The sequence below is a fragment of the Epinephelus lanceolatus genome, chromosome 15, assembly GCF_041903045.1.
Source record: "Epinephelus lanceolatus isolate andai-2023 chromosome 15, ASM4190304v1, whole genome shotgun sequence".
NCBI classification, from domain to species: Eukaryota; Metazoa; Chordata; class Actinopteri; order Perciformes; family Serranidae; genus Epinephelus; species Epinephelus lanceolatus.
The window spans coordinates 10,001,390-10,022,680 of NC_135748.1; the positions used below are offsets into that span (position 1 = coordinate 10,001,390).

Sequence of the window (21,291 nt, forward strand, 5' to 3'; positions counted from 1 at the left end):
ATTACTGTCTGCCCTGCATCTTTCTCTGTCTCTGTCTCTCTTTATGTTTCATTATGGATTACTGCAAATTTATCATAATGATCTGTTCTGTACGTCATCTAATGCACGTCTGTCCATCCTGGAAGAGGGATCCCTCCTCATTTGCTCTTCCCGAGGTTTCTACCATTTTTTCCCCTCGTTAAAGTTTTTTTGGGGGGAGAGTTTTTCCTTGGGGTTTCTACAGCATTGGTTTTGGGATTCTTAGTATCAGTTTGACAGATCCCAGAATCCACTTAACTACTGATATTACTAATTATATGACAGTGACAGGGAAGACAGGGGGGAATTCAGGTTAAGGCTCGTGTAAACAAGTGTTCAGGTTCCAATGCAGGTCAGGCTTGCACAAGTAAATATATAATCTGGAATAACTAAAGATGCAAAGTTCATGTTAGTGTTAACGCTTTTTTTAGGGGCTGAACATTACATGTTGTAGATTATTAGCTTAGTTGTTCAAAGTCTGTGTTGTGCAGCAGGCTGCTCAGTGTTACCTAAGGATAAGGACACTGGCATTAATGTTTTATGCAAGATTTGATTGATTGTATCAAAATAACATCTCCAGACAACACAGCATACATTTACAGAGAAGTTATGTATGCTGTAGCAGACCAAAAAAACAACAACAAAAAAACAATTTGATGACAGTTGAATTTTAATGATAATAACTTTAACATTTCCTGCCAAGTTAAGCAAATACTGATACAACTATGATGGTCTGATTAATCTGAACTAAAACTGCTGGACTGACAAGAACACAAACAGGGAGGCCACAGATTCCATCTGTAAAATGCCAACACTGAAAAGTGTTGGGTGCTCGAGGTCAGGTATGTATACTGTCCATAAATTGTTAGATCTCTTTATTATGTGCATTGTATTTTGTGCATGGATATTGTTTTGAAATTCAGTTCAAGTACAACTTGGCTGCAAGTCATTAAATTACTTTTATGTCCCTGAAGGCAACACAGTGGTCTTATTGTGGAGAAACACTCAGGACTGTCCGGATGCTGTGAGGCAAAAACAAAACAGAAGTTAGAAAACTTGCATGGATTTATTCTTCATCTGTGTAGGTTTTTATGAAATCGTGAATGGTGGAGAAAGTGTAGTGGAGAGTGAATCTACCATTTGCTGTGCTTCATCAGTTCAATGGCATCATTAACCTGGGCCAAAGTCATGTTGTGAGTGATGAACTCATCCAGCTTCAACTTCTTGTCCAGATAGGCTTTAACCATCTGAACCACACCATCCTTACTCTTAAATCCTGAACAACACAGAACAATGTCACCAATGCTATCTCACCAAGCAAAAACAAAGTCTAAATCTTCCTGGTAATCTTCCTTTGTCTTCTGTGACCCCCAGCAAGTTAGGATTGTGCAGCTGGAGCTGCCAGCCCTCCCCTACTTTTTCTCTCCTTTCTGCATGCTCACAGCAGAAAAGCCTGACTCTCTCAATGTGTCCTACTCAAGCAGCCACACTGAACTCTCCTAAATGTTAGAACAACAGAGAAGTAAGCGCCTTTTGCAGACAAAGTTTGCAAACTAACTTTTTCAGGCAGCAAAGGGAACAGCTAACTCTGTAAGGACACACAGAGCAAATGGGTTCCCCTTACGTTCACCACTTGAAGGCAGTACAGCAAAGGCTGCTCTGGAACCACATTTCTTTTAAGCCAGGTTCATCCACAATAGACAGAAGCACCAGCTTACAGGCAGCACAACAAAGCAATTCTTCCCCCATTCATTGACTGTGTTTACAAGGTCTTTAGTATCCCGGTTTTGAGGCTTATCCCGGCTTTGAGCATATGCGGGATATGATGTTTACATGGAACACAGAGAAAACCGGTTATTCATATCCCTGTATACATGATAAATATCAGTAACCCGTTTTCTGATCGCTGCATCCTTTCTGCGCAGGCGTGTGTTACGTCTTTTACATCTTTTGTTTACAACAGATTGTGCGGGAAATGTGATATATTTATTATATTTAGAAGTAAGACAAAAATGTGACCTCTATGGCTTCTAGCAGGCTTAGCGAGGTGGAAAACCAGCGTCACGTAGCTTGTCCGCAACAGACTTGAATAGGTCGGCATTTCTGTGTCTTCTGCCGTCTAAACACGTAGTTATGTTGAGTTCTTTCATCATTTTCAGGCAAAATTCAGTCTCTTCGTCGCTCCAAAAATGGGAAGCTCTCGTTGCCGCCATGTTGCTTGTATATCTGATTCATCACTCTGGTGCCTGCACACATGGCGGGCAGCCATCAGAGACCGGGATAAGGTGTATACATGCTTCAGTATCCTGGCTTCTGTCGGAGTACTCCAGGTGTCAAAACCAGGTTTCTTGAAACCGGGAAAAGGGCATAACCCGCTTTCTGAATTCGGGATATGGTGTTTACATGCACAAACACAAAAACGGGATACTTAAAAAACCCAGTCAAAACCAGGATACTAAAGACCTTGTAAACACACTGTCTGGTAACATAAGAACTGGGCAAAGCATTAGTACAACAGTAAAGGTTAAGTGAAGCAAGACTGTTATCTTTGGTCATGTCATGTGTAATACGTTTGTAACATTAATTTGATGTTTTGAATTAGTTATTGTTGTGATCTTTGTGTTGTCAGGTTATTGGGAAGTTGGCTTTACTTAAGCTAAGTTGATGTTCGTAAGATAATGCTTTACACAGACAGGGTCTTGCATGGAACTAAATATCCTTTCCACTAACCCGGAACCTTAAATATCATAATCACTTACACAAATACTTAAAGAAATTGGCTTTAAATATAACAACACACAGAGAGGGAACTCAAAGTTCATGTTTCCTTTGTCCTCTCCACATGTGGTCATGCAAAACCTCCTCCTTCCTCTGAGGTCATTTTTGATATAGTTATCCTCTGTGTATCTATCTCTGTTGCCTGCCATTTTGATACACACACACACACACACACACACACACACACACAAATTATTATTAATTAAAATTATTATATTACATAAATAAGTACTTTCTGAATTATACTTGCTGTCTGTTTAATATTGCACAAGTATAGCTTCTGTGTCAACAGCTCCAAAATCCCTCTTCCTTCACTACTGACAAAGTCATTTTGGTTATAGTTATCAAATAAGTTATTAAAAAGAATTTCAAATTCATAGTTTAGTGTATATTATGAGATGGATTTCATCAACTGGTTATCATTTTTCACTTTTCGGGAATGGTGCCACACGAGGTGATTTCATGTCAATTAAACTATATAATATAACATAATCAATAACTTTGTAAAAATTTTTAATAATTTCTGATAGCCATGTGTAAAGCCTTTTGGTTACTATCACAGCACAGGTGGTGGTTGTAAAACAAGGGGATTTAATTACCACTAAACAGAGGTGTGGACTTGAGTCACATGACTTGGAATTGGACATGACTAAGCCAGACTCAAGTCACAAATTTGATTACTTAAGACCCGACATGACAAATAACAAAAGATTTGCAACTCGACTTGGACCTTAACACCAATGAATTGTGACTTCACTTGGACTCAAGCCTTTTACTTGAAAATACTTGATACCTTCCCCCAAAGCCAAGATTCAAAAATAAAAAAAAATTAAATTAATTAAAAAGTCTGCTACGATTGGTTCATCTCCTGAATTAACTAATATTAATGTTATTTATTCCCAGAAAGTCCATACTTATTGTTTTAGTCAAGTAAAAAAAGAAAAAACTATGCCATAGTCAACAAAAAACTAATTGCAGTATGCACAACTTGCAAGTTCATAATTAAATACAGAGATGCAACAACTTCCGACAAACTAGTTCACACAAAAAGATACAACTTTTAAAAAAACATTTGTGATTTTTGTAAATGTATCTAGTATTACTATGTTATTTGAATGGCATTATAATTGGCAAAGACTGCATTAGCACTTGTTAAAGACTAAAATCAAAGTTTAGAACTTGGGACTTGAGATTTTACTTAGGACTTGCAAAACAATGACTTGGTCCCATCTCTGCTATTACGACTGATGGCTTTACCAGCTATTAACAGGTCATACATATGACAACACAGAGGAGCTCATCCCGGTTTTGCTGTTGCTCATATTACTACAATTACTGTTAAGACCTGCCCTCCTGAGATTGACAAACAACCAAAATTACAAATGCCAACCTGAGACTGAAAGTTAAAGTAATGTCATTACTTAGTGGGGATGGTCACGTTTGACTGACAAGCATCTCACCTCCAAAAGAGGAGCCCTTCCATGTGCGTCCAGCAATGAGCTGAATGGGTCGAACAGAGACATCATACATGTCTGTCCAGCCAACAACCACGCTGACACCCCAACCTTTCACACAAGACTCCAAGGCACTGCGCTAGATGGAGAAACAGCACAAAGTCAGTTGCCACAGGATTTCAAATACACAGAGCAGCTGAGAAAATTTGTGCTTATATATTTGGAAAGCACTTCTTCTTGGGAAAGAATCTTTTTTATAATGAGCCTTCTTGAGCCAGTTAACATCTTTATGCAAACCTTTCTGTCTGCCTCACCATGACTTCCACTTTCCCAACACATTCCAGAGAGTAGTCCACTCCTCCATTAGTCATCTCAGACAGCACTTGACTGATTGGTTTACTGTGATCCTTGGGGTTCACAAAGTCAGTTGCACCGAACACCTTGGCCTTCTCATACTTCTCTGGATTGATGTCAACAGCGATGATCCTCTTGGCTCCTGCAGCCTTGCAGCCCATGACTGCAGCCAAACCCACAGCTCCCAGGCCGAACACAGCACATGTGGAGCCCGGTTCCACCTAAAGTAGCACAGTCTTTAGTCAACATGGCTCTTTAGGTGAGACTTCTTAATTCTTAAAATACCAGTTCTTCCTAAATACTGTGTTGTCAAAGACAGTACATTTCATTTCTGATGTCTGATGTTTAACAGAGTGGTGTGGGGAGAATTCATTACTGTAGGTATTAGCCTTCAACAGGACATGTTAGACTATCCCCAACAGTCAAACAAACACACCTTAGCAGTGTTAACTGCTGCTCCATATCCTGTGCAGATCCCACAGCCGAGCAGACAGACTTTGTCCAGAGGGGCAGCGGGGTCGATCTTAGCCACAGCCATCTGGTTAACCACAGTGTACTCAGAGAAGGTACTGGTTCCCATAAATGGCAGCACCTTCTTTCCCTTACAGGTTAACCTGCAGTTTGGGTCTGCCATCACATCATGGCGATCAGAGAACCTGAACAGAGAATTGAGTGAAATGGAAATACAACATGAGCCTCAATTTTTGCTTTGAAAACTTTCCAGTAAAGGGTGCAACAAAATTTCTTTAACATGAGCAAAATATGCCAAATAATGAAAAACCAAAGACCCAAATAATCTGTTCTGTGTCATTATCAGACAACGCATAAAGGTGCTCCAGTGAATGTAAACAATGTTCCTTTCCCCCCTTAGATGGGCTTATCACCCTATGAATACACCCTGGATAACCGAAATAAGGAGATGAAAAGACAAAACGGAGCTCACCATCCTTTATCACAAATGTTAGTTTTGGGACTCTTACAGAAGCGGCATTCTCTACACTGGTAGATGAACAAAGGAATCACCTTGTCTCCTGAAAGAGAAGAACAATGCTGCCATGTCAGCTTGCAAACAACAAATCAAATATCAGACAGTTTGGTTGGGCTGGATTGGCACAAATAGGCCTTGGTCTACTCATTGCTAGCATTGCTGCCACAGAATCTGACAGGGAAAAGAAAAAAAACTAACTAACTAACTAACTATTAGACAAATTAAACTGTTGAGGTTGTTAGCTTTAACCTGGTTGAAATTAGGTGACTCCAGGCCCAACACTCTCTACAATGCCAGCTCCCTCGTGGCCAAGGACTGTTGGGAAGCCGTCTTTAGGCATGTCCTCAAGCAAATGATACAGGTCCGTGTGGCACACTGTGGTTGTCACAATCTGGACAGAAGACAACAATCTCATACTGAAAATACTGTTGCTTGTTTCTTTTGAACAGTTGTGCGAAGTGTGAAGTGTTGTGCAGTAACACCTTACTAATCATAACATTACAATAAGTAAGTAAGTAAGTGTAGTGGAGCACATAATGTACACCAAGGGCTGTCCTGGGGTGAAGAACACAAAGACAGTTTGTGGGGTAACAAAAATAAAAAATATTTCCTAATTACCACATCTGCAAATAAAACCCTCAAACCTTGGCACACTAATTTGACTTCAGTGGTATTCCATCACAAATCAGTCACTTACTGACCTCAACCCTTCAAAGCCACAGTGTGTAGGAATTTCTCCCATCTAACATTGAAATCATATATTGTATTCAAACAGATGGCGCACTCTAGCGCCTCACTGTTTCAAACACGTATTGCAACAACTGTAGCCGCTGTGTACCAAAAAGCTATGATAACACTGATGAAACCATGTCATCCGATACTACATGGAGTATTCATTCAGGCTCCTACACAGACACACGCGACGCGAGTTGACAAACCCCCTCCTCACCATGCTGGCTGTGTTTACAACATAGGACTGTTGGGGCGGATGTAAATTGAAACAAACCAATCACGTCTTGTCCTTTGACAACTGACAAGTGGCTCAACCTCACACACCTCATCCCTCTCCTCGCATTACTGCGCCGCTAACAGCTGTTAGTGGCCAGTGGCACTACTGCCGCATAACAAAGTCCCACTCTTTGAGCATAATGCAGGATCATGCATATGCAGCATCACGGGAGACGGAATCCTTGTCGCCAAGAAAGTGCAAAAGGGAATCAAAAAGGCAGCGTGACCGGCGAATTAAAAAAACAAGGGTCAGCACTGGGGTTGCCTTTCCCAGGTGGAGAAAGCTGCTGAAGGAGAAAGGTAATACAGTCACAGGCCAGCGCTAACAGCGGCTAACAGCTGCTAACAGCTAACAGCGGCGCAGTGATGCGAGGAGAGGGATGAGGCTGTTAGCTACCGGCGAATTAAAAAAACGAAGGCCCACATCAGGGTAGCCTTTCCCAGGTAGAGAGAGCTGCTGAGGGAGAATGGTAATGCAATCACAGGCCAGCGCCGCTGTTGGCTGTTAGCCGCTGTTAGCCGCTGTTAGCGGCCAGTCGCTAACAGCGGCTAACAGCCTCATCCCTCTCCTCGCATCACTGCGCCGCTGTTAGCCGCTGTTAGCGCTGGCCTGTGATTGCATTACCATTCTCCCTCAGCAGCTCTCTCTACCTGGGAAAGGCTACCCCGATGTGGGCCTTCATTTTTTTAATTTGCTGGTCACGCTGCCTTTTCTATTCCCTTTTGCGCTTTCTTGGCGACAAGGATTCCGTCTCCCATGATGCTGCATGATCCTGCATTATGCTCAAAGAGTGGGACTTTGTTTCAAATTTGCCAGGGTAGTAGCGAAGCGCCTCTTGCTCCTCTCCTTCGGCTCCTCAGTCACACAGTGCTGGCCTGGCTCTCAACGAAAGCGCCGAAGGCGGTGCTGTATGTCCCTTGCTGGCAGGTGTATTCTCAAGATGGCGAAACGTAATGGAACCCCACAGACGACTTACCCGCACAATGTACAAACAAATCTGAAATTCTCCTTTTACGAGAATAAGTCAGATTATTGGTGGAGGTAATAGTACACCAGTGATGACATATTTATGAATGCAGACATCAATTTTTGCCAATAAACAACTGAAAATGTTACACAGTGTCTCTTTAAATTTGAATGATTTTTCCCAGTTGACCAATATTAGACGGTATTAGAATGGGCTTTGATTAATCACAATCCAATTATTCAGGAAACACAGGCCCTCAAAGTTGACCCATACTAGCCCACATATAAAGACACAAATCGTAAAGAAATAACAGTATCAGAAAGCTTAAAAACAAGTTTATTCAAAATTTCAATACTTTTAGTCAAAAATAAATAAATATGCAAATAAGGTGTTTTTTAATCATTAACTGTTTGTATATATTTTTCAACTATAGTTTCTAATATTTTCAATTTCTAATATATTTACTTATAATTATGCATAGACACTTACCCATCCCTGTTTACATTTATTCATTTTGCCATTTCTGTAAACTAGGGCATTCATGACTGTTACATTGTAGTAGTCATCAGCTACTCCCAAAAAGTAGTTGACCAGTTGATTAATTGTGGGAGATGAATCTTTTTTTGTTCCAGTCCATGATATGATTATTTCTTTTGCAGTGATCTGATATGGCTGATTTGAGGTTCACCTGCTCTGCTTTTTCTTTTAGTGATCTTTTGAGACGTCCTGCCGTTTCCTTTTCACATTCTTTTTTATGTTCTGTTTTTCTTGTATTGAAGCTTCTTCCTGTTTTTCCTATGTATGTTTTTTTCACATGTTATGCATGGGATTTCGTATATTATGTTACATTTTTTGTAAATGTTTATCCTGTCTTTTGGGTGAACTAAAAGCCCCCGGGATACTACCAGCTGATAAAGACACGTCATGACGCACATCAGATGACGCTTCTGAAGAAGACTGAAGTGACAGCCGAAACATGTCAAGGTAAACTACATCTCCTTAAAAACTCATTGTCTGGTAAAAAGAAACTTTCTATGCTTAATCTATTTTGAGTAGACAAAATGAACCTAATTACACTATTAGATGTTTTATATTGTCACATTTACTGGAAATGACATATAATATAGCCAACAGTAAGCGGGTTGTCATCAGCGATGGTGATTACCAGAAACTTTCAGCTCGAGTTTACTTGTTTGCAGGTCGGGTCTGGGTCATTGCCACTGGTCAACAAATCCACGTCAAACTTGTGTAATGTCGACCGACTAACTTGGTGAACACCAAAGCATTGTAAATTCTGTTACAGCCGGCAAAATATCTCCACTAATTAAATCAATGCTCTAGGCTACTTTATAACCGCAGTGGTCAAAGCAAGGGACTAATGTTTGGAAATTAATACATTCACTTATTGTATTTCATCTGTATTTCTGACAGCAGCTGTGGAGAAGCGAGGGGTGGACTGAGAAGTCGTGGACACTATCAGCAGACACCCTTTCACTCAAAGCAGCCCACCCTTATTTATGTGTGACTTTAACCTTTAAAAAAGGGGTGAGTTATATAAAATCCAATGACAGATCATGAGTTGTGCTATAAAGCAGTAGAAAAGCTTGGTTTGTTGACACAACATTTTCTTTTTTCTTTTAAATGCTTTTAATTCATAGTACATTATAAGTCCTAAATAGCTGCAGTACTTATTCATGCCAAGGAATATAGGTTGGTGTTTCTACAGTGTTGGTTTTGGGAGTCTAAGTGTCAGTGCAACAGATTACATTGAACTGCTGATGTTATTATACTATGACACTGGAGAGGTTGAATGGGGGTAAAGTACAGGCTCATATAAACATTTTGTTCAGATCACAATGTAAGTCATGCTTGCGCAATGTAAATATGTGATTAGGAATAACTAAGAGTGCAAAGTACATGATAGTGTATACGCTTTTTTATAGTAGCTGATAGATTATTAGCTGAGTTCAAAGTCTGTTGTGTAGCAGGCTGCTGCTTCATGCCAGATTTGGTTGTTTTGAAACAATGTCTTCAGAGAACACGGGACACATTTACAGAGCAGTTATGTATGCAAAACAAAAAAAAAGCCATTTGATGACAGTTGGACTTTAATAATAATTTCAACACTGCCTGCCAAGTTAAGCAAACATTGATATCACCATGATGGTCTGTGTAATCTGAGCTAAAACTACTTGACTGACAAGAACACAAACAGGGAAGCCACAGATCCCATCTGTTAAATGTCAACACATGATTCCACAATCTGCTCTTGATCCACTGAACAGTGTTGAGTGTTCAAGGTCATACAGTACACAATTTCTCTTTATTATGTGCATTGTATTTTGTATTGAGATTCAGTCCAACGTAGCTGCAGGTCATTAAATGACTTTTATGTCCCTGAAGGCAACACAGTGGTCTTATTGTGGAGAAACACTCAGGACTGTCCGGATGCTGTGAGGCAAAAACAAAACAGAAGTTAGAGGACTTGCATGGATTTATTCTTCATCTGCGTAGGTGGTTATTAAATTATGAATGGTGGAGAAAGTGTAGTGGAGTGTAAACATACCATTTGCCGTGCTTCATCAGTTCAATGGCATCATTGACCTGGGCCAAAGCCATGTTGTGAGTGATGAACTCATCCAGCTTCACCTTCTTGTCCAGATAGGCTTTAACCATCTGAGGCACACCATCCTTACTCTTAAATCCTGAACAACAGAGAGCACACATATGATAAATTGAGAGCAAATGCAGTAATACTGATTGAATGATTGCAGAGATCAATTGTGAAGCCTTTTGGTTGCTATCACAGCATAGGTGGTGGCCTTACAGGAAACCTAAATGAACTCAACCCGGTTTTGTTGTTGCTCATAATCAGGGACGTAGCCATTATTTCAGAAGTGAGGGGGACAAATTGTTTAGAGGTTTATTGAGTGATTTATCATCCTATCGCATTCAATTGCACCTCTCCTTAGCGGCTAAAGAACCACATAACCACAAACAGCCACAGTACAGCACCAGGGGACCAACTTTAGTTCTCTAAAATTATATAGAAATTTTTTCTCAGCCAGTTATAATCTCTCCTCACCTATGAGAACCCTGCATGATCATCCTTGCTGGCCTCTGGTCCACTGTCTCCTCCCTGACCCTGCTCTTTATATTGTGCCAATAAATATTAAAAAATATGTGCAAAGCAATAGTGAGCACAAGTTCTGCGCAGAAATTAAGGAGGAGTGGGTTTATTTCTAGCATGAAAGTAGCTAGCGAGTGATTTAACATAGGTAACAATAACATTAGTATTCTTGTTAACTAGCTTAACTTGATACATTGGCATCTATTAATTAGTCATCATTTAGCGAACATTATCTACATGCAACAGCATTACTCAACTTACACAGTTTGTTTGGAAGAAACTGTTAAAGGTTTTTTGCTTCTTGCTGGTTGGTTTACTGAACATAGTTAACACACAGCAGCACTGCCCAGCAGCACACGTCTCGTCTATGCGATTGATTCAGATCACAACACAACAGCAGGTGTATGCTGCCTGGCGCCGCTTACTCATGGTGCGTTTAAAGACGGCTCGAAAAATATGTTACCACATGTTAAAAACAAATTTAATGGTTGTAACGGCTATTAAAAGTGCGGGGGACAGAGGGCACAGATACGGTGCGGGGGACATGTCCCACGCGTACCCCGCGGCCACTATGCCCATGCTCATAATAGTACAATTACTATTAAGATCTGCCCTCCTGAGACTGACAACCTATCAGAAATGACAAATGACAACCTGTGACTGTGTTATTATTTCAAGAGGATGGACAGAATTGACCAATGGGCATCTCACCTCCAAACAGGGAGCCCTTCCATGTACGGCCAGCAATGAGCTGAATGGGTCGGGTAGCTACGTCATACATGTCTGTCCAGCCAACCAGCACGCTGACACCCCAACCTTTCACACAAGACTCCAAGGCACTGCGCTAGATGGAGAAACAGCACAAAGTCAGTAGGCTTGGAACCAGAGGAGTTTGAAATCTGCAGAGCAGCTGAGAAAAATGTGTGCTTTAACATTTAGATAACACTTGGGAAAGATTTTTTAATATAATGAGCCGTCTTGAGCCAATTAACATCAAATCTTTATGCAAACCTCTCTGTCTGCCTCACCATTACTCCCACATTCCCAACACATTCCAGGGAGTAGTCCACTCCTCCATTAGTCATCTCACACAACACAGCACTGATGGGTTTACTGTGATCCTTGGGGTTCACAAAGTCGGTTGCGCCGAGCACCTTGGCCTTCTCATACTTCTCTGGATTGATGTCAACAGCGATGATCCTCTTGGCTCCTGCAGCCTTGCAGCCCATGACTGCAGCCAAACCCACAGCTCCCAGGCCGAACACAGCACATGTTGAGCCCGGTTCCACCTAAAGTAAAACAGACTTTGGTCAACATGGCTCTTTAGGTTGGACTTATAATTCTTAAAACACTAGTTCTTCCTGAACACTGTGGTGTCAGAGACAGTATGTTTCATTTCTGATGTCAGATGTTTAATAGAGTGCTGTATGTGGAATTCGTTACTGTAGGTATTAGCCTTCAACAGTACATGTTGGACTATCCCCAACAGTCAAACAAACACCTTAGCTGTGTTAACTGCTGCTCCATATCCTGTGCAGATCCCACAGCCGAGCAGACAGACTTTGTCCAGAGGAGCAGCGGGGTCGATCTTAGCCACAGAAATCTGGTCTATCACAGTGTACTCAGAGAAGGTACTGGTTCCCATAAACTGCAGCACCTTCTTCCCCTTACAAGTAAACCTGGAGTCTACGGCTGCCATCACATCAACGCGATCAGAAGCCCTGAGCAGAGAATTTTGTAAAATTAAAATACAACTTAAAATACAACAAGAGATGAGAAGACAAAGATAAGCTCACCATCCTTTCTCACACTGGTTGGTTTTGGGACTCTTACAGAAGCGGCATTCTCCACACTGGGATATGAACAGAGGAATCACCTTGTCTCCTGAAATTCAGAAACAATGTTGCCATGTCAAAGGAATTAAGGGCACACTTTCAAGACCTAAAATCAAATGTCCCAACAAACAGGTTTGTTGGGCTGGATAGCACAAATAGGCCTTGGTCTACCCATTGCTAGCATCGCTGCCATAAAGTCTGACAGGGAAAAAAAAACAAGCTGTTAAACAAATTAAACTGTTGGTTGTAAGCCTTCACTGACCTGGTCGAAATTCAGTGACTCCAGGCCCAACGCTCTCTACAATGCCGGCTCCCTCGTGGCCAAGGACTGCTGGGAAGCCGTCTTTATGCATACCCTCAAACAGATGGTACAGGTCTGTGTGGCACACCCCAGTTGCAACAACCTGCACAGAGGACGACCACACTAAGAAAACACTGATGCTTGTTTCTTTTGAACAGTTGGGTATTGTGCTTTCTTTACAGCTGTATTCACAACTCAAATCATAGCAAAACAACTATAACTGCTGTAGACACTCAGGCCTGTCACCCATTTCTCCAAATGCCCAAGTGCATGTCTGGCTTACTTAACTAAAGTAGAAGCAAGCTACTACACCATCATCCGGACAAAGGCAAGCTAGCTAATGTTATGCTAATTGAATGCTGACAAAACGTCAGTGAATCATGCACAATTAATCAACCATTCAGAGGTTTGACATTAACCATGGCCTGTGGTCTGTGGCCATAAAAACTAGTGATGGCCTCATGAAGCCTCATGAATCATTTTCTTTATTTTCTGAGCCCACTAGATGGCGCTTTTTCTTCAACAAAAGGTTTAAAACACACTAGATTTCCATTCTTTTAGCCTCTCTCTTTAAACCAAGAGCACCATCTAGTGGGCTCAGAAAATGAAGAAAATGCTTCGTGAGGCTTCATTCTGCCATCACTAATAAAAACTGGTCCTTATTTTCCAGCATTTTCTTTTCATAAACTTTTCTGACCAGAATAAAAGTAAATATTAGCTTATAAAGCCTTAGTGCTGCAATTGGGCCAGGTACAATCACTGGCGGAGAGTCATCTTATTTATCCCCTCCACTGCAGATTCATTAGAAGACATTAGTGTGATGATGTCATTAAGGATTTTTGGTAAATGTAGTCTTAAAATCTTCAATAACCTCTTTCTATTACAAACTCTCATTCATAACCTTTACCCAACAGTGCAGTCAGACATCCCAGTGTGTATGTGTAAGTGGACATCTCTCACCTTGATGCGGATCTCATTGGCCTGGGGCGGGGCTACCTCAATCTCCTCAATCACCAAAGGCTTGTTGGGCTCCCAGGCCACTGCTGCCTTGCACTTGATGACCTACAGGGCGGTGACACCAGCATGAAGTCGCACATTACTGGGTGCAGCCAAACTAGGATGGGTGCTCTGCCAGTTTTTGGAAACCAGAGTTCCCACACTTCGTTAAGCATTATATTCAAAGACCTTTCAAGTACTTTCAAGGCCCACTTTCCTCTAATTCAAGGACTCAATACAGATCAAGGTTAATAATCAATAATGCAAGACTGAGGATTCTTACAATGAGAAGTAGCAAGCTTTACAGAAGGTCACAGACAACAATTGGCAGTCAATCTCAACAGAATTTGTATTCTTGCACAAAATATATGAATTCAAGCAATTTACATGACCCATGTCTGTTTATGTCTATTTTCAAAAGCTTTCAAAGCCTTGACGCCTTCGCTTCACATTTATTTATTGCATAGTAACTTAAGTTTTCATTTTTCTGACACAGCTGCTCCTGGGGAAGCAAATCTCACATGAACTGCAGCAGTTTGAAGTCCACAGAATTTAGTGTCACTGAGTAAACTGGTGAGTAAATTAGTTGTTGGGGGGGGGGGGGGGGGGGGGGGGTTGTGGAGATTTTTTTAAATTCCTCTGTGGATCTAAAGTGAATTCTTGGACTTCAACCATGAGTTTTTTTGGCTTACAACTCCCTCACCTATGCCAATATCCACAGTTGCGCAAAACTGTCTGCATAGTTTCAAACTGTGTGCCGGGTCAAAAGAGGACTTGCAATATGTCACAAGGCAGAGGGGACAGAAATACAAAGAGATTACTACATTATTTCATTATCATAGTTTTTTATGTGAGTGAAATAAAACATACATGTGCAAAGAAGATTACATTAACACTGCACATGAGAGCACTGCAACATGTTGTCAGGTATCAGCTTGCTGTTTTCCATCCATCCACATTATGATACTTAAGAATCTCATAAAATGTAGGTTAAATATATGAATGTGAAGTTTGTTGCATTGTTTTCCAATGACTGATTTTCTACCCACTAGACCATAATACAATACACTGGAAATCATATTAAAACATCACAGTTGTACAGAAGAATACTCCCATACTGAAATATGTACCTACCTTACCAGCTGTGGCCATTTTTGCAGCAACGTCGAGTGTCGCAAAGTATTGAAGGTGTTGAGAAAGAAACAGCTGCGGGCCGGAGAGCGAGGAGGAGAGACCTTGGATTTGAGGTTTAAATACTGCTGCAAGAAAAAGCAGTGACGATTTGGATGGGCAGGGACTGACTGTTTGAGTCACTGATTATCAATAACTGTAAAAGCAACTGTTAAGAAAACAGAAAAAAAGGAACAGCGATGTCATCAGTTCCTGATACTCACATCAGGTCAACATATGTGGAGGCTGCAAACCATATGGTGCCTAAATCATGCAAATGCACTTTTTCAGACGACAAAAGAGTATCTCATTACTCTTATACTCTTATACCCGCCCTCAAGTGCCACCCACCTATTACCACCCTGTACTTTATAGAATCAGTCATTATTTAAGCAATAAGCCACAAGATTTACACAAGGTTTTGATTTACGAACACAATGCAGAGCTCAACAGATTAAAGCTGTCAGTATGCATTCTGTTAATTTTTAACAGGGGGGGGGACCTTTTTTTTCAGCAATGTCCCAAATTGTTTTGCACAATGTACGTTTTTATTAAAGTTTGTTGAAACTGCATGACCTGCAAGCCAGTATGCAGTACGTATACTCTTTCAAGTACCCCACTAATAAATATCATCATACAACATTTTTATATGCGTATATATATATATATATATATGATAAAGTGTCCATACTCACTTATCGATTTATTAGGTACACCAGTCTGAAGGGTGGAGAGTAAATAAAGGATGGGCTGCCTGATAAAATAAAAGTATTTTATCAGCTTATCTAGGTGTGCCAAAGATGCTGGCTGGGTCCAGACCTTTGAATCCACCCACTCCTCAGAGTTCCAGTTGACTGATTTAGCTGGCATAGTGACATGAAACAGTGGTAAAAAACTATCATTGAGCGCTCCGGGGGGACTCAATTAGCCAATCAGTACCATGGGCTGAACTCATGCCTTTGTCAAGCTGTTGTCAAGCTGTGCACTTAAACCAATGAGGAGTATTAACAACAATAACAAGCTCTACAGACAAGGCTGACCGTGGGTGTTAAAGTAAATTTAGTTTATGGGCCACATAAAGGCTAATGTGATCTCAAGTGGGCCGGACCTGTAAAACCATAGCAGAATAATCTGTAAATAACTCCAAATGTTTCCCTTTCTTTAGTGTAAAGAAGTACATGCTAAAAACATTCATCATTTTCCAAAGCAGATGATGAACAGTCTAAGATGTCTTACAAAATAAATTTGTGCAGTTAGTCTACCACTCACATGTGCATACATTCCCACTCCTGTGTAGTGATGCTGGCATCAAAATCAAAAGTGGAAGTTGTTGAGGAAGCAGGTTAAGGTATCCTTTCCTCACAAACCATTCACAAATCTAATGTTTTGGCAGTGCCTAGTTGTAGGATTCCACCAATATTGTTTTAAAGGCCCTGACACCAAGCCGACGGTTGCCCATCCTTAAATGTGGACAGTCAGTGGCTGTAGCCCTAGTCAGTTGCCCTTCTTCGGGTTTTTTTCAGCTGATTCAGTATGTCAAATTGGTGGCGGTGACGGAAGAACCCATTGGTGAATGAAATCACTCTGACTGGCAGTTCAGCTCAGCACAGGACAAGTGAAACGGAAGTGAGGATAGTAAACAAACAGCTAAAGTCAAAAGGGAGGTAAGATTATTTTTCTTTAGCCATTGAGCGCTTTAGCAGAAACATTTCCTGATAGTTTGTGTTATTGTTTACTGGCACATGGTAAATATGCTCTGTTCTTTCAACATTGGATTGTGTTGTTAATGTGCTAACTTGCTAACTTGCTAACTAGCGTCAAGTCTGTTTAAGTTGGTTCATGATGAATACAGACTACTGGCTTCTGAGCATAGACCGTGGAACCGGGGGGGCCAGGGGGGCCATGGCCCAGGTAACTTTTGTACTCTGACATAGAGGGCTGCATTGGGATTGGGCCCAGCCGGGTCCCCATTAAACAGTAGAAGAAGAAGAAAAAGAAGAAGAAGAAAATGTAGCCTAGCGACAGGATGTCAACACAGGAACTTGGTGCACGTGCATGAGCGTTTCCACATATTTATTCATAAATGGACGAATATGCCCTGAACCAGCTTTCATACCAATTTGCCACTTGCTCCACCTGTCTGTCTGTCTGTCTGTCTATCAGCTCCATCTGTCATGAGACAAACATGAAAGAAGACGTATTATTATTTGTATCCAGACCAAAAGAATCATTTCCAGTTATAATATACGTCATACAAAACTTCGGCTCTATATCAGGATATAAAATAAATTTTGACAAATCAGTGGCCATGCCATTGGGTGGTGAAGACCCACCATACTGGCTAGACTCTCCCTTTTCTTTATCTACCTCCGGATTCACATATTTAGGCATTTCTATTACTCCTAATGTCAAAAATCTTCTTAATTTGAACTTTTATAATACACTTAAAAATATTAGAATTGACTTGAATAGATGGTTTAACCTACCAATTTCATGGATGGGAAGAATTAGTTTGATAAAAATGAATGTTATGCCTCGACTCCTGTACATTATGCAGATGTTACCATTACATATTACAAAGAAGGTAGCCAAAGAGATCGAAAGAGACTTTTCATGGTTTATTTGGCATGGCAAAAGAGCTAGACTTAGTATGAAAACTTTGCAACTACCGAATTACCGATTTTGGTCGGGGGGAGGGCATTCCCAGACATTTTATATTATAAATGGGCCTGCCACAGTCTAACTATATATGAATGGGTTCACTGCTATTATAAAGGTGGACCAGAATCTATCGAAGCTTGGGAATGTACCCCTCTGGAACTACTGGGAGAACTCACAAGTATAAAAAGACCTCCAGTTAGAGCAACAGATAATCCTGGACTTAGTAACTCATTTAAGGTATTTAAGGAAATTGGTGACCATACAGGCAGAAAGAATGGAGTTTCTCATCTAACCCCGCTTGTAAATAATAGGAACTTTCCTCCACGAATTAGGAGCAGGATATTTCAGTCCTGGTTTGATAGAGGTATTAAAGTGATAGGAGATCTGTTTGAGGATAATGGTGTTCTTATGTCATTTTCAATGGTTAGAGACAAATATGGTGTCGATGAATTTTTTGCTTACCTCCAGGCTCGTAGCTTTATTAATTCAATTGATAAATCTTCTCAGATCAAGACTTTGTTAGGGCCATTCGAGAAATCTATCATACAATATAAGAAAAATAAAGGGTTCATTTCATATTTTTATGATAATTTCGTGAACGACGACCAGCAAAATATAGATAAAGTGATGGACCGATGGGAAAAGGACCTTCAAACGAGCTATGAAAAAGAAAATTGGAAAGAATGTATCCAAGAAGTTCACTCTCTGTTTTTATGTAATAGATTAAAAGAAATGCAATACTGGATACTACAGAGACAACATATAACACCACATATCTTAAGTAGAATTGATTGATTGATTCCATGAGTAACTATGCCAGAAAGAATGATGAGGATTCATTCATAGGTGGCGCTATACTAAGCATTTCAAAATGAAAATTTTGCTTTTCTTGAGGTTGTGTGTATGCATGTTATGTGGATGCATGTTGTGTGGATGCATGCATGTATGAGGTTGCAGCTATTATGAATTTGCACTTGTTCTTAATTTAATGTGAACTGTGAGTGTGTCTAACTGTATTTTTCTTAATTTAATACATATTTACATTTTTAAAATCTTGTAATAATCATTTAAATATTTTGATTAATTTTATTGAATAAATGGTTGCTACAGCAACTAGGGTGCGTTTTTGCGATGTCCCAATATCTAGATTTGTTTGAAATATATCCACCAATACATGTACCAAATTTTGTGCTTTCATCACAAAATGAACGATTGTTGTGATATATTGACCTAAGCCACCCCGCTATGAGGCAAAGTAACGGAAAAAGAGCATGGATACCAAGAGGCGAAGCTCAATAGAATGCCCATAGCAACAGACTCGCCCATGGTTTCGTCCTACCGCCGCCATTTTGGACTGTCAGCAGACCGCAGCAGACCCGCTTGCATACAAAAACACACAGACAAACTGAAGTATATCGCTATTAATTATGCTTACAATACTCACTTCATGATAGCTTGGTCACAGTTGCTTTTTCACGTTTTTGTAAAGCAAAATATAGACTTTAAAAAAAAAAAAAACTAAGAAAAATGGCCTAGATGGTATCTCTACATATTACATCCACTTATGAGAAGATTAACTTAATTACTCCTTCAAAATCACCCCATAAGCCAATCTACCCCCCCCCCCCCCCCAAAAAATAAATAAAAAATAAAAAAATCAATATTTTAACTAGAAACACATTAATGGCGACGTCACAGTCAGGAATAATGATTTATTTACAGTACAGTAAGGGGACAGTAATAATAATAATATAGGCTATTTTAATATGATATATTTTAATGCTAAAGCATTAATCAGTTCATATATATATATATATATGGTCCAAGAGGCCACATTATATATATATATATAGGTATATATGTATATATATATATATGTGTGTGTGTGTGTGTTACCTTCCCTCCAAAACTGGCATATTAAATGGATATTAAAACACTTTAAAACTTACACCTCAGGAGTTCTTACCTGTCGGGATCCTTCTGGAAACGGTGGAAGGCCAGGTGCGGGGTGTTCCACTGATAGTTGTTGCAGTTAATTGCACTACACTGTTTTCTTTTACTTTTTTTCTCCTCTCTCCTTGATATCTTGCATGTTGTCTGGGCGCAACAGTCCAAGCTCAACAGTCCAAAATGGTGGCATCGCTACCGCAACACCCCTAGTGGCTGTTGGCAAAAATTCAACGGAAGCTTCGCCTCTTGGTATCCATGCTCTTTGTAACGGTCAGCTTTTATAAGTGCTAGCTCTCTGATGTGCGTTGGGTGTGTCTGGGCCTTCAGACAGTAGTTTGATAGAGATTCTTTTGTACTGAAGCTGCTGATTAACAATATTTTGCACAGTGTTCAGTATCTTAAAACTAGTCCATACCCATTGGTAGCTTTGTCACCTTCTACCTATGCCAATCCTCAATGCCTATGTGCAGTTTCACATAGATTGACCACGTCAGTGAGTAGAAAAACGTGGGACAGACAGAATAACTAACTGACAGAATGACACACTGACAGTTTCCGTGATTATGTACAGCATACCATACCATGACCCAGTCATACCAAAAATTAGAAAAACAAACAAACATTGGGCCACAGGGGGAGCCACAGCGATTGGTCACATTTTAGCCATTTTTAAGCATTTTTTTGTTGTTATAATGCCACCCAGTTGCCAATTAGAGTTAAATTTCTCCAGTCACCTTGAGGCGTCCTGTTCTACATATCTACCAAGTTTAGTAAAAATCGATATGGCGGTTAGGCCTAGATAAGAAATTAGCTCTCTAGCGCCCCCATTATGTTTGATTGGGTCAATAATGGAGGGGTCCCCTCAGATTATGTGTGGTCATATGCCTACAAAGTTGCGTGGTGATCGGTGAAACCCTTGAGATGTTATACACCTTTATGTGATGAGCCACGCCCTCCCCAATATTCATTGCCTTAAAGAAGCTCAGTTTTACTAAGTTTTCCAGCTTTTGCCAAGAGGGAACTTTAGATATTGGTCCCTTGATTATGTTCACCGAGTTTCATGCAGATCAGTCAAACTTCCTGGGAAGAGATCGATTTGAAGTGTTGGCGCAAATTTGTTCCTCATGAGGAGAGGCATCTCTGTGCAAAGTTTCATGTCTCTACAACATACGGGGCATGAGATATGCCCATTCAAAGTTTGCAATTTCAATCGGTTGCTATAGCGCCCCCCTTTGGCCAATTGATGTAATATTGCTTCATTCGCATCGTCCCATGACCCTCTACCACTGTGCCAAATTTCACATGGATTGACCAAGTCAGTGAGGAGAAAAACGTGAAACAGACACACAGACACACAGAGTTTTCGTCATTATATAGTAAGATATGACCACAGTAAGTATTTATTGTTGTTTTAGAGAACTGTAGTCTGGTCAGGTGCATCTTATATGAAGTTGGCTACTGACTGCACCTCTTAGCTCTCCTTATTCATTTAAATTAGGTGTGCAAAGTCATCCAGTGGGCTGGATTGGATCCTTTGATGAGCCGGTTCTGGCCCGTGGGCCTCATGTTTCACGCCCCTGAGATAGATGCTGTTACTACGGCTGTTCTAAATCGACATGTCTTCTTAAGGTCATAGGTTGTTTTACTTCGCTCTGCTTTTTTGAAAAAACAAAAAAAAAA

General features: G+C 40.4%; 1 protein-coding gene, 1 long non-coding RNA gene and 1 pseudogene across 4 annotated transcripts in view; 1 reads left to right on the top strand and 2 right to left on the bottom strand.

The window, feature by feature from the left end:
• LOC117267264 (alcohol dehydrogenase 1-like) lies at nt 1-6,022 on the bottom strand (annotated as a pseudogene). The gene is made up of 7 exons (XR_013493328.1): nt 5,842-6,022; nt 5,548-5,635; nt 5,041-5,260; nt 4,565-4,825; nt 4,257-4,389; nt 1,156-1,294; nt 1-1,040 (listed from the first exon to the last, which is right to left on the bottom strand). The product of XR_013493328.1 is annotated as an alcohol dehydrogenase 1-like (transcript).
• Nucleotides 6,023-8,068: 2,046 nt separating this feature from the next.
• LOC144466934 (uncharacterized) overlaps nt 8,069-21,291 on the top strand; it is a 33,974-nt gene continuing 20,751 nt past the window's right edge. Inside the window, exons 1-3 of one of the 2 annotated variants that reach the window (XR_013493329.1) lie at nt 8,069-8,552; nt 9,000-9,113; nt 14,327-14,403. This is a non-coding gene — a long non-coding RNA (uncharacterized LOC144466934). The remainder of the gene's footprint in view (nt 8,553-8,999; nt 9,114-14,326; nt 14,404-21,291) is intronic. The other variant, XR_013493330.1, reaches the window with a different exon arrangement.
• Nucleotides 9,659-15,089, bottom strand: LOC117266985 (alcohol dehydrogenase 1). The gene is made up of 9 exons (XM_033642512.1): nt 14,965-15,089; nt 13,795-13,896; nt 12,796-12,937; nt 12,495-12,582; nt 12,200-12,419; nt 11,727-11,987; nt 11,410-11,542; nt 10,135-10,273; nt 9,659-10,019 (listed from the first exon to the last, which is right to left on the bottom strand). The coding sequence occupies exons 1-9, from the start codon at nt 14,980-14,982 to the stop codon at nt 9,986-9,988; spliced, it is 1,137 nt and encodes a 378-aa protein (XP_033498403.1). The 5' UTR covers nt 14,983-15,089; the 3' UTR covers nt 9,659-9,985.

What these genes read in the sequence shown, in the direction of transcription:
- LOC117266985 (XM_033642512.1), bottom strand. An exon ending in AACCAGTGTGAGAAAGGATG is followed by an intron (nt 12,420 to 12,494) that starts GTGAGCTTATCT and finishes TTCTCTGCTCAG; the next exon opens with GGCTTCTGATCGCGTTGATG. An exon ending in CTGATGAAGCACGGCAAATG is followed by an intron (nt 10,020 to 10,134) that starts GTATGTTTACAC and finishes TTTGCCTCACAG; the next exon opens with CATCCGGACAGTCCTGAGTG.